General features: G+C 46.3%; 1 protein-coding gene across 1 annotated transcript in view; it reads left to right on the top strand.

Annotated features, from left to right (window-relative positions):
- The first annotated feature begins 8,882 nt into the window (after window positions 1-8,882).
- LOC109530690 (oocyte zinc finger protein XlCOF20-like) overlaps window positions 8,883-12,744 on the top strand; it is a 6,929-nt gene continuing 3,067 nt past the window's right edge. Inside the window, exon 1 of the mRNA XM_019894581.1 lies at window positions 8,883-9,308. Within this exon, the coding sequence (XP_019750140.1) occupies window positions 9,182-9,308 (127 nt within the window). The 5' untranslated portion in view covers window positions 8,883-9,181. The remainder of the gene's footprint in view (window positions 9,309-12,744) is intronic.

Below are 12,744 nucleotides of genomic sequence, written 5' to 3'. Positions count from 1 at the left end.
AATATGACGTAAAGAATACAGAGAATAATTTTGTTTACACATTTATGAAAATAAAATAACATAAATTATAAAATAACATAAAATACATAAAAGTAAATTTACTTTTCTGAGAATGTTTAGGCCAGCAGAGAAGGCCTTGCTGGCCCTGAGGGTCCGCCACTGCGTGAAATTAATAGTTTGGTTTGTTGAGTTGACCTTCAATTTGCTCTGAATTTATTTCATTCCAAAGCAGTTATTTCAGCATGAGTTTTCTTTTTATGATCTTCAATTAAAGGGCGTGGACTCAATTGTCACTTTTAAATTCAGTTTGTTTAATGTACACAAATGTCAATAAAATTGCTTTAAACAATGATGTGCTCCGCCACTGCGTGAAATTAATAGTTTGGTTTGTTGAGTTGACCTTCAATTTGCTCTGAATTTATTTCATCCCAAAGCAGTTATTTCAGCATGAGTTTTCTTTTTATGATCTTCAATTAAAGGGCGTGGACTCAATTGTCACTTTTAAATTCAGTTTGTTTAATGTACACAAATGTCAATAAAATTGCTTTAAACAATGATGTGCTGATTAAATATGTATTTACTTTTTTATAAGTCAATTGGGAGGATTTAAATCAAGATAATGACGAACCACAGTGCGCTGCTGCGACGAAGGGGCTCACTGTTCTCCACACAGCAATGAACGACGACCATTGTGCGTGTGTGACGTCACAGCTTCAGAACGGCCCCGCCCCCTTAGCGACAAGTTAGTGGTCATGCAGACTACGTGTGCAGACATGAGTCGGGCGCTTGTATGTGTTCTGACGGCTGCTTGGAATCTTGGTGATGTCAAGATGTGACGTCACTGCCGCTTTCCACTGATGTCTGATCGCTTTTGTTGCCTTTTTGTGACAGGAATCAGCGGCCAGACGGTGCACCAGCCGGAACGGGACGTCCACATCGAGGAGCGTGCAGCAGTGATGCTGGACTGCAGCCAGGACAGTTTGGCGGGCATCTTGTGGTACAAGCAAGAAGTGAACTCAGTGCCAGATTTCATCCAAAGCACATATCAGTTCGGTCAGGGCAAGAAGGCGTAAAAGTACTGTGAGAGGTTTCACTCCAGCATGGATGCCAGCGCTCAGCAAGCTTTTCTGCATATCGAGCGCGTGAAGCCCAGTCTTTTACTGCGCTCTGCGACTCGGAGGTTTTCGATTGCTGTCTTGTCCGAGGAAACCAAGACAACAAGTATGATAAAAAAATGATGAGATTTATTGGAGAAAGAAAAAGAAAAAAACATGGAGAGACACCGTTCACAGATCTGTCAAGGGAGCCTTCTCCCCCCGCGTCTTGCGTTCTCGTTTTATCTTGTTGGGAGGTGGTGAAGGTCAGCACAATCAGCATTTTGAGCAGATACACAGAATGCAGTCTAGTGCATGAGCAGGCAACTTTGCTTGTCTGTAAAATATATGGTCAGCATTCAAAGGTACGGACGGATACATGTAGATTTTGCTTTCTCATTTCTCTTAAATTAACTAGGCAGTGCTGCCCAGACATCAATTAAGAGGCCGATGTTGGGCAAGCTACTTGGCAAATGTGGCAGGTTAAGATACAAAAAAAGGATGAAAGTAGCGACACTACAGCAACATAATACACATGTACAATCCAAATGCATTGTACTATCCACGTGAATCTCACAGGCATGCTGGAGCCTATTCCAGCCGTCTTCGGGCCGTAGGCGATGGACACCCTGAACTGGTTGCCAGCCAATCGCAAGGCACACACAGACGAACATCATCCGCGCTCACACTCACACCGAGGGACAATTTGGAGTGTTTCATTCACCTGTCACGCATGGTTTTGGAATGTGGGAGGAACCGGAGTACTGTACCTGGAGAAAACCCAAGCAGGCCCGGGGAGACCATGCAAGAAGTCCACACAGGGAGGCCGGAGCTGGGATTGAACCCACAACCTCTCCCCTGTGAGGTCAATGCGCTAACTGCCTGACCACTGGGCCACCCGTGGTCAAAGTATTCAGATTCAGATTCAGAAAACTTTATTTATCCCCGTGGGGCAATTAGCGTTGTGCGAGAGCGGCTTATAGTAGAGACAGTAAGAGCAAGGAAAGACATAGGATAAGAGTAGCTTAGCACTTGAGGTCTTGAGGTAGTGGCTTCAGCATCGAAATAGTATTGCACATCGAGCAGTATTGCACAGTGAGAACACAGTAAGACAGTATTGCGCATGAAAACAGTATTGCACGTCAAGTATTGCACTGTAAACCCGTATTGCACAATGGGGTATGCGAGTTTGTATGGTGGGGGAGGGGTGTCAGGGATATTGGAATAAGAGTTTAAGAGTTTAAGCGGAGAACAGCCTGGGGGACGAAGGTGGATCTCCTTCTCGCTGTCCTGCAAGCTGGGAACCGCAGCCTGCGGCCGGAGGGCAGCCATTCGAACGCGTGGAAGAGAGCATGTGAGGGGTCTTTCATGATCTGAGCAGCTAGACCATAGGTGTCAAACTCAGGTCCTGGAGGGCCGCTGTCCTGCATGTTTTCCAAGTTTCCCTGTTGCCACACACCTGATTCAAATGATCAGATCATCAGCAAGCTCTGCGGAAGCCTGACATTGAATCTGTTCATTAGAATCAGGTGTGCTGCAACAGGGAGACTTGGAAAACATGCAGGACAGCGGCCCTCCAGGACCTGAGTTTGACACCTATGAGCTAGACCAAGGATCTGCTGCTCGCACACTGCAATCAGAGGGCGAGTGGAAAGTCCGATGATCTTGGAGCACACTCTGCTTATGCTGTCCAGGCGGTTCTTCTCCTGCAGACTTTGAGAGTGGAACCAGCAAGCCATAGAGAACGAGAGGACGGACTCTATGAATGCCTGGTAGAAGGTCAGGAGGATTTTCCTGCTGACGGAGAAGGAGTTCAGTTTCCTGAGCAGGTACATCCTCTGGTGGCATTTTTTCAGGATCACCTCAGTGTTGGAGGAGAACCTCAGGTTATTGTCCAGGATGGTCCCCAGGTACTTGTATTCTGATACAGTTTCCACTGGAGTCCCCTGGATGATGGTGGGGATTGTCGAGGCCAGCTCTCTCTGTTTTCTGGAGAAGGTCACCAGCATGTCCTTGGTCTTGCTGACGTTCAGTTCCAGCCGGGAGGCGTCACACCACTCAACAAACTGCTGCAGGGCGGGACCATGGTGTTGCGGGGAGCCGGAGAGCAGAGACACTAGGACAGTGTCGTCAGCGAACTTCACCAGGTGGCTGTTGGGGTGTGAGGACCTGCATTCATCCGTGTACAGGATGAAGAGCAGTGGCGAGAGCACGCAGCCCTGTGGGGAGCCTGTGGAGGTGGCGAGGAGGGCAGACAGGTTGTTGTTGATCCTGACTCTCTGTGTACGGTGTGTGAGGAAGTCTAGGATCCAGAGGATGAGTTGGTTGTTCAAGGAGAAGTTCTGCTTGAGCCTCTGTGCAAGGATGTGAGGCTGCAGGGTGTTGAAGGCAGAGGAGAAGTCAGCAAACAGAAGCCTGGCCAGGGTGTTGGGGAATTCCAGATGTTTGTGGATGGTGTCGATGATGAAGGCTTTGGCATCGTTGACACCTTTGCCTGCCTGGTATGCAAATTGGAGGGGGTCGAGGCGTGAGCTGGTCTTTGTGAGGATGTGCTGCTTGACAATCCTCTCCATGGCTTTCATCACGTGGGAGGTGAGGGCCACAGGGCGGAGGTCGTTCAGGGTCTTGGGGTTATTGTTCTTGGGAATGGGGGTAATGGTGGAGTGCTTCCACAGTTTAGGGACGGTGGCGGTGTTCATGGAGGACTGGAATAAGAGCTGGAAGACGCTCCCGAGCTGGTCAGCGCAGTACTTGAGGACCCGGCCACTGACGTTGTCGGCTCCTGGTGCACTGTTGATCTTGGTCCTCTTGAGGGCCCTCACAACGTCCTCAGTGTGGAATGTGATTGTGGAGTTGCCGGGCCGGAGGTGGGACCTGATGTTGGTGAGCTGTGTGGAGTTATCAGTCTCGAACCTGGTGTAGAAGGAGTTGAGGTCATTGGCGAGGGAGGCTGGGCTGCTCCCAGGGATGAGGGTGGGGGCGGTGCTGGTGGTGGTGTTCACAACTGCCATTTTCTTCAGGCCCTGCCAGGCTGCACGGAGGCTGAGTATTGCAAACTCAGTGATTGAATAAATTCACATGTAGCGAGCCTCAGTAGTTATTTTGTGCGTGTTGAGTAAATTCACCGCTCTTAATTAGTCAAATGAATGTTTGACATGTTTTGTTCACAGTTTTTAAAGTTCATCGTGGAAATGGCTCATGTTTACGCTGTACCATCATTCAATCGAAAGAATGCCATCTGTTCACGGAGATGACACTCATCCCCATTTTGCTGACAGCAGACAGGGAATAAACTGCTGCCACCACAACCTTGGTCAGCTCCTGTGATTTTATTTCTGTGAAGACATCACCAATGTCACACATACATAGGCTGTTGTATTTGTCAATTCGTGTACACATATTGTGAGCAAAAAACAAGGAAAATGTTGGATTTTTGTTTATTTTGATGGTGGGGCATTTGTGACCCAAGTTTATTTTGTCGCCCAAGCGGGAATGCTGGTAATATTTATGACGATTATTATTATTTGTGGTCGAGGTATGATTATTATTTAAATCAGAATTCAACACCAATTTCTGATTTTCATTCACTTTTTGAGTACTTTTTTGGTTTGGTTTGTTTGTTTCATTATTATTTATTTCTGTAAGAGAGGGCACCAACAATTTTCTACACTTGTTGCTCCTTTGTGGAATTTAGGAGAGAAATGGAGCATGACAGAACAGCTCACGACATCGTCTTCAGGCGTCACGTTGTCGCTCTCTTCTGGTCAGTGGGAGAAATGCTCTCGGTGACAACTTCCGGGAATCGAAAAATAAACCCCTATTTCTGCTTGTGTCTTGTGCCAAATTCTATTTTTGTTCAAAAATTAATCTGAACCTGTTTTTAGACTTGTCCTACTTCTAGACTCGAACATCAAGCTTTGCATTTCGATATTAAAATAAGGTTCAACAACGACTGGTTTTCCACTTTTAATATTTGTTTTCAAACGTAATATCCAATGACCAAAAGAGCAACGGACTACACTCCGAACCCAGAGAGCCACTGTCCTGCCTGTTTTAGAATGCAGGTACGTCCAAATATTAAATAAGTCAACATTCTTCATTAATCAAGTTTTATTATGTCTGCAGTGCATGATTTATGTCAGGCAGGATTTTTTTTCAGAATCGCCATGGGCTATTGACTTGTGCATGGGCTTACCCAGAGACATTTTGATTAAAAAAACGAACACAGTGGCAGCTCCAACCTTTTGAACCAAGAACCAAGGCTCTCTTGGCATGATGACAATTCTGAGGTGGTGAGTAGATTTGTCCTTACTTCGTTGTACTCACGACGAATGACACTCTTATATCCGACCACATCAGATCAAGTAAAAATAGCGAAATGATAGGAAAGCGTGCTCTTTTTCACTTTTTTTTTTGTCTTTCTGGAAAAGTGGGCATGTCTAGCAAGGCACGTCACCTGCAATCTTTGGAAGTTGCCTTGTCCACAGAAAGAGAAAAAGGCAGCTTGGGCTGTGGCCTCACATTATCAGAGAGGAGCTTCAGTTACGTGATGAGATCTTGAGTCCAGAAGACGAAGCAGAGTTGACAGAATTTCTTCAGTATGTTGCTGAAAAGCTTGGTTGCTGCTCAGGCCAAACAAAAAAAATGGTGTGTTTCGGGTAACATGAAATTTAAGCATAGGGTTGGTCGGTAGGACAAAGTTTTTTTTTTTTAATCTTTTTTTTTCCATCAAAAATGTAAACAAAATAACCATAAAACATAAAACAAGGTGACATTGAACCCCCTGCTCGCCGCCGAAGACCATTGCAGGAAACGTGTATTTACTCGACTGTCCGTCGAGCTGCATGCAATTCACTCTGAGCATGGACCGACCGACCCCGCGCCCGACACCGTCCCCTACCCCCGCGACGCCCGCAACGCCCCCGCCGCCGTCCCGCCGCTCTGCGGCCGGTACCTATTTAGATTTATCCCCGCTCCGGACTCGGGGGGCCAGGGCCGCCGAAGACGGTCTCGCGGGGTCGGGCCGCGGGCGGGCGCTCAGGTCGGGGCGGGGGGATAGGACACCGGCCAACGACCGGCACTGGACCCCGCGGCCGCCTTCGATGTCGCCGCTGCCACTGCCTCGGCCGTCCTCCTCCGCCCTTGGTTTTTACTCGGCCAGTGGTATTCATCAAATAGTTCGCTGAATTTTTTCGATACATCAATGGATGCTATTTTCTTAACATTACGGTGCGAGCATGTGACTGTAACACAGAAAACGCGGTTCAAACTGTCGTCGGAGATCGCGGCCGCCGCCATAATTCAATGTTGTTGACAGACGATAGGGCAAACGACGCACGCGCTCAACATGAATATCGCGAGAGTTTGCACCGATGTAAACCCTCTACACAAAAATGTAGAGGGTTGTTTGAAAAAAATGCCGACCGTAAAGTTTTTTTTCGACGTAGAAATTCTCAGTCGGTCGGGTTACCAGAAACACACTACTTTTTTTTCTCCGCCTCATCGCTATCGTGGCAGATGAGTGAAGCAAAGAGTTACTCAACCGAATGCTGAAACTGCTTTTGTCTCATCCTTGAGGTATCAGCAGCGAGCTGGTGGCAGTCACGACTGAAATGTTGGCATCAAAAGGCAGTCGGGTGACACTGTTATACGTTTACGGCAATAAGGCTACCAGTGGTGATTATTTCTTCTCGTACAAACAACTTCCTGGACAAGCACCACACTTCCTGCTTTCCCACTTAGGAAACGGCAGACCATAGAAGGGCAAGCCGGGAATGTCGTTCAACATGACAAGAGACAGGGAGCGAGTGCACCTGCCCATGGAGGATGTGTCGCTTGAGCACTCGGCAGTTTACTACTGTGCTGTGAGGCCCACAGTGACACACGCGCCACATTCTCGCTTCAAGAACATTTCCTGCCCCTGAACTCATCACACTCACCTCTAGTAGAGGAACGGCTTAACTAGATATACAAACCCCAATTCTAATTTGGACGTTGTGCAATTGTAAAGAAAAACAATAGACTTTTTTTTTCCACCCTCGTGGGCTGTGGTCTGCGGAGCCCTTATTTCAAATTGTTTTTGGTCAACATGGTCATTGTGTTATCTGGGCCAAAGATGAAAAGGACGTCAGCAGTGTTATTCACGGCAACAGTTTTTGGGATCTGTCGATGTTCTTGTCAGGTAGGTGTGATGACATTCAGAGACGACATGATGATTTTTGAAGGGCACTGTTGTGTCATGGGGCTTCCTGTGTGCTAGAAGAAGCCTGATTCTCCTCAATGGCTTATCAGCCAATATTTATTCACAAGAAGAAGGATAAGCAGATTTGGCCAGGACGAATTTCATGTGAAACGACACAGTAGGGTGCTGTGACGAAGGAGAACATGTCTTCGAATGTGCATGTTGATGTCATTGCAACAGGAAGTGAAGGTCGTGCCCACTCAGCCATAAGTTAGCATTCATGTGAAGGGCGAATGCTGCGCCATGAAGTTCATGCCAACACATCCACTGGCGCGCCTGCACAAAAACACCTGCAGCCGCCTCGTGTCGTAGGCCACATATGTGGGGGGGCTCACGGGAGGAGATGAGCCACAGTGATAACACACTGCTGCTGCTGTGCAGAGGACGCTCCCTTCTCATGGGCTCATTTCAACTTCATCTCATACTCACTGAGGAGGTCAATGTGTGATGAGACTCTGAGAGCAGCAGTGATTTTGTTTTCATATACTGGCATGCACAACAATGAAAATGTTATCAGGCTTTTTCTTCATCACTGGCACAAGAGGATACAAGTTGTCCCAGAGCATTCCTGACATCCCCAACAAAGCTCAGGTATGCGAAAGGTCTGCATAAATATCAATCAGGAGACCAACAAGGGCCAGTGCTGGTGAATGCTACTGCACATCAAGTGACAAAAACAGAAATCCAAACTATCCCCACTCTGTGCACTGATATGAACACAGCTTTGATGACCTCACTGTTAAAACGCAATAAAGACCCAACGACGACCATCCAATTATCACTGACTGTCCTGAAATCAAACCTGTTTAAAAGTTACGGAAAGTGATGCTCCTCGTTCTACCTGACCTGCATTTCCTACACACAACAAACATCCTGTCGTGTGACTGTGTAAGGCAACAGGCTTGTGTCATCCTTCAGGCGCCCCCGGCGGTGATGAACCGATAGATTTCACGAGTGATGCGTTGGAAGGCAAAGAGATGACTCTGTCCTATACTCATGTTAAAAAAACATTTTGCTTCTGATTCCACACAGAAAGACCAGAGCCGGAATCAAACCCTGAACCTCTGCACTGTGAGGCCAACCACTGGTCCACCGGTCTGAAGAGTACACAATTAAATTTAACATTAAATTCATTTAAAATGGTTGCTTTTTTAAAATCAGGTGTAAAGGTCAAATTTTAGAGGCCTTTTATTTTGAAATGCAACAGGAGATCTTAATGAAAATTCTGTGGTTGGATGCATAAACCTGGTCTGGTTGTGGGTTAACTAAAATGTATTTTTTATTGTTTTTTTTTTTTTTTTTTTTTAATCAGGTGATATTTTTCGTCATGGATGTCAAGTTAACATTGACTTTATGTTCTATCTCAACTTCAGAATGCTTCTTGGTGCTATTCTGAAAGAGTTGTCATTCTCTCTGGGTGAACTCATCGTTGCCTGACCGCCATGAAAGTATTTTATAACATTAAAGCTTTTATTTTGAAGGTGGTCAACGCCGCTTGCTGGTGGCAGATTTCCGTAATGCCGAGTATCGACAATCGCTGCCTTGACCGCCGTCTCGGACTGGGTCGCCAGGAAGGAAAGACACCCTTGACCAAATTCTCCTGAATTTATCGTCAATGTGCTCAAACCCCCACTCGGGGGGGGGGGGGGTTCACTATCATTTCGCTGGACCAAAACATCTTTCCTTGAAGCTTCGTGTCCGATTAAAGTCGTCTCGGTGTACGTTGATATATCTCGGCCTAGTTTAGCTTCGGGTAGCTTGCTAGCCGCTAACAAAGAGGTGCTCGTGCTCGACACATCGCTACGCAGAGATCTTAAGCGTAAAGCGTCGTAATTTTCGTGTGAAAATGTGCGCAAGAAGCAGAGCAGAGTACGAGGAGGAACTTTGTGGAGCAAAAGAGGACCACGAGCGACAACGTCAACTACTGGAAGCCATTGGCAAGATGCAGCCAAGAATTGTTCTTCACAGATTAGGTTGGGTCACATTGTTCGTCTTACTCTTTCTTTCATAATAGCAGCCATATGCTGTCTTTCTTGTACGCAGTGTGTGTGTGTGTGTGTGTGTGTGTGTGTGCGCGCGCGCGCGCGCGCGCGCGCGCGCGTATGCGTGCGTGCGTGCATGCGTGTGTGTTGAAGGCGGAATTTCCACCACACTATTTGACCAATAATCAAATACATTGGCGGACTTCCGGGGTGCTCGTTGATGGGCTCAGGAATGACCAGTTGCACAAGTCTTTTGAGTCAGGAACACAGAAAAGTATTTAATCCCTAACAAATAGTCTAATACAGCATAGATCAAGCCAATTATTCTTAACAGAGCTCTGGGTCATCAAATTCTCCTAACCGCTAAAGTAGCAAGGCAGAGTGACCAAGACGCCTTTCCTTACACTTACCCAAAAAGGTGTGTCTCTCTTTGTGTGTGTGTGTGTATGTGTGTGTGTGTTCAGGCATAGACAAGTAGTCTGCGAGGACAGTCCAGTTGTTATCAAGGGCATCTGTCAGACTAGGTGTGGATTGTCCTATTGTGAATCTTCCTTTGATGTGTATATGGTCTCTGACATTTGGCCGTCTTTTGTTGTTGGAAGCGGTCATCCTGCTGTGGGGCCTTTTTGATTGCCGATTGTGATCTCCAGTCCAGGGGTCCAACCGGCGTCTCCCCTTTGCTCATGGCACCTTGGCACCCCCTCTTCCTCAGTCACACTCAAATGCAAATAGTCTCTCATTTACACTCAGAAAAACATCATTATTTGAAGTCACACATTCCAATCCTCCACCCGAATCATCTACAATCATGAAAACAGCACTGTAACAACAGCAAGTATTTTGTGACTACGGTCAAACCTCGGTTTTCGAACGTCTCGGTTCGCGACCAATTCGGTTTTCGACCAAAAATTTTGAGTTTTTTTATGCCTCGGATGACGAACGAATTTCGGTTCTTGAACAAACTGAGCGCACTTGAATGCACCACTTGACTCCTCTCCCCTTCCTTACACGAGGAAGTGACGCTTCCTCGGGTAGATGAGGAAGTGACGCTTCCTCGTGTCGCTTTCCATTGTGAGCAGACGTGTTCAATAAACTTTTTTTTTTTTTTTTAAAAGAGCGTGGTTTCGGTTTTCGAACAATTCGGTTTTCGAACAGCCTTCTGGAACGGATTCTGGACGAAAACGGAGGTTTGACTGTGTATGAAAAACCGCGATGCAGCAATACTAAAATATGAATGAAAGTCCCTTCAGTGTGTGTGTGTGTGTGTGTGTGTGTGTGTGTGTGTGTTTGTTTCCTGCAACACAAGCTCATGATGGCGCCATACACAAAAACTCTTTGGCTTGCTGGAAGAGGTTGGGATAGGCTGTCTGCTGGCTCTACCTGAATGCCAGAGGATCTTTAGTCGCTCCAACATTCCCCTCTGCTAAATATCGCTTGACTTCTGCCATTGCATCTGCAGTTGCACTTCTCCCAAGACTCCCCACTTTGTCATCGAAGTGCTGCCATGGGTCATCTAAGAAAAACAAAAAACAACAACCATTTGTTCAATGGTTTGAAAGTTCAACCAAAAGCAAATTAACATTTCAAATTCAAATTTCAGATGAACTAAATTGCCCATATCAAGAGGTGTCAAATCATTGCGTTAGTTACGAGCTATTAATTTCAGTTCTATTTAGCGCGTTGTGGCAGTCAAAAGGAGCGCACACGACTGACTGGAGACACGGCTTTATTCCACGACTGCCAACAAGTGGATCTGAACAGTCACAAGTTTGCTCCAAAGATATTCACATAAACACGCCCCCTACTGTATGCCTGCTGCGTGAGAAGCATGGTCCGAGTGCCTGCCACAGGGTTATATTTTTTAATCGCGTTAATCTAAATTTTAATCTCTAACTTTATTGTTTCTGTAGGTGGGGAGCCTTTTTATCATACCCGTTTTTATGTGTTGGCTTCCTGTGTTCGAGTTGTTGAGGTTGGGGAAACAATGGTCAGTCACAGCCTGAAGCGGACATTGATTGGCTGTCATTATGTTTGGGCGTGTTGGGCAGAAGCTGATAGGTTCCCATTAGAGCTAAGATTGGTCCTAAAAAATCGAGCCCGACCCGACCCGGCCTGAGGGTATTTAAGCCCGACCCGGCCCGAGCCCGATCACTTAACTTGATTTGCAGGCCCGAGCCCGAAGCAAACACGAAATTTCATATTTCATTTGTGAGGACTCGGGAGGAGGTGGGGTGATTTCTGATAACAAATTAAAGCCTATCTTTTGTAACGAAATCTAAGTTAAACAAGACTGTATAAACATTTACATCTCTTATATTTCTGTTTCTGAAGAGGTTACATTAACCGACAATTTCCTATCGTTGACGGATTTTTTTTTTAAGAGTGGACGGGGAAAATTTAAGGCCATCCGTCATTTTGACGGGTTGAAAATTGGGCCGTAAGTGCGTGTTGTGGTGACGCCGCTTCTGTTTTTTGCGAACCACGGTCTCTCGTGGCCAAAACTATTCACGGCCTCGAAAAAAAAAAAGTCAGCGAGAGAGAAGCCCGACCCGAACCCGAAGCAATGATTGATAATTTTAGGGTCGGGCTCGGGCGGCCCGATCTTACCTCTAAATCCCTTTGGAGTTTGGGAGGGCCAGCTAAGCAGCGGTGAGGAGTTCTCGGCCCAAGGAATGGAAAATTTACATTCAAAAAAACACCCTGACTGCACTATTGTTAAAGTTAGCGTGTTGTGCTTAATTTGTAAGAAGGAGTTTGCTTACCACCGAAGCAGCTCAAGATTAGCCTCCCACATCAATGCAAAGCACCCAGTCGCGAGTGCAGCCACAGCTAACGTTAGCACCAAAAGCTTTATCAATACAGTAAATATTCCCATCCCCGGAATTCTATGAAAAGAACCGGACGGAGGCGTAATGCCGCGGGAGCTTAAATACACGCAACGCTCACCCGATGCGACGGAAAAAAACATGACGCTGTGACACGTTTTCACTTGGCGTTTTTCGATCATTAGATTCGAAACGACGACGTGTAAGTGAGTTTTTATTGGCGTGCGTTTTACTGTAATTGTGAAGGATTTTAACTTTATTCACTTAACGTTCTGTAGAACGCGGCACTAGCTTAAAAGCAGCACCCACTTGACACAACAGAAGATACGTGTTCGCTTCGCCGTTTTCATTCATCAGATTCGAAACGGTGACGTGTAAGTGACTTTTTATTGGCGTGCGTTTTACCGTAATTGCGAAAGATTTTAGCTTTATTCACTTACGTCGTGTAGATCATGGCATCGAAACGTAGAAGAACTGTAATGACTGTAGCGGAGCGAGTGAAATGCATCCGTTTGAGCGAGGCTGGACACAAAGTAAAAAACATCCAGCAGACACTTGGAGTCGGAAAGACGCAAATCTACGAAACTTTAAAAAACAAGGCA

Source organism: Hippocampus comes, unplaced genomic scaffold (genome assembly GCF_001891065.2).
Source record: "Hippocampus comes isolate QL1 unplaced genomic scaffold, H_comes_QL1_v1.1 scaffold273, whole genome shotgun sequence".
In the NCBI taxonomy this organism is placed as follows: Eukaryota; Metazoa; Chordata; class Actinopteri; order Syngnathiformes; family Syngnathidae; genus Hippocampus; species Hippocampus comes.
The sequence above is the reverse complement of the archived record's forward strand: the minus strand, read 5'-3'. Positions and strand labels throughout refer to the sequence as shown.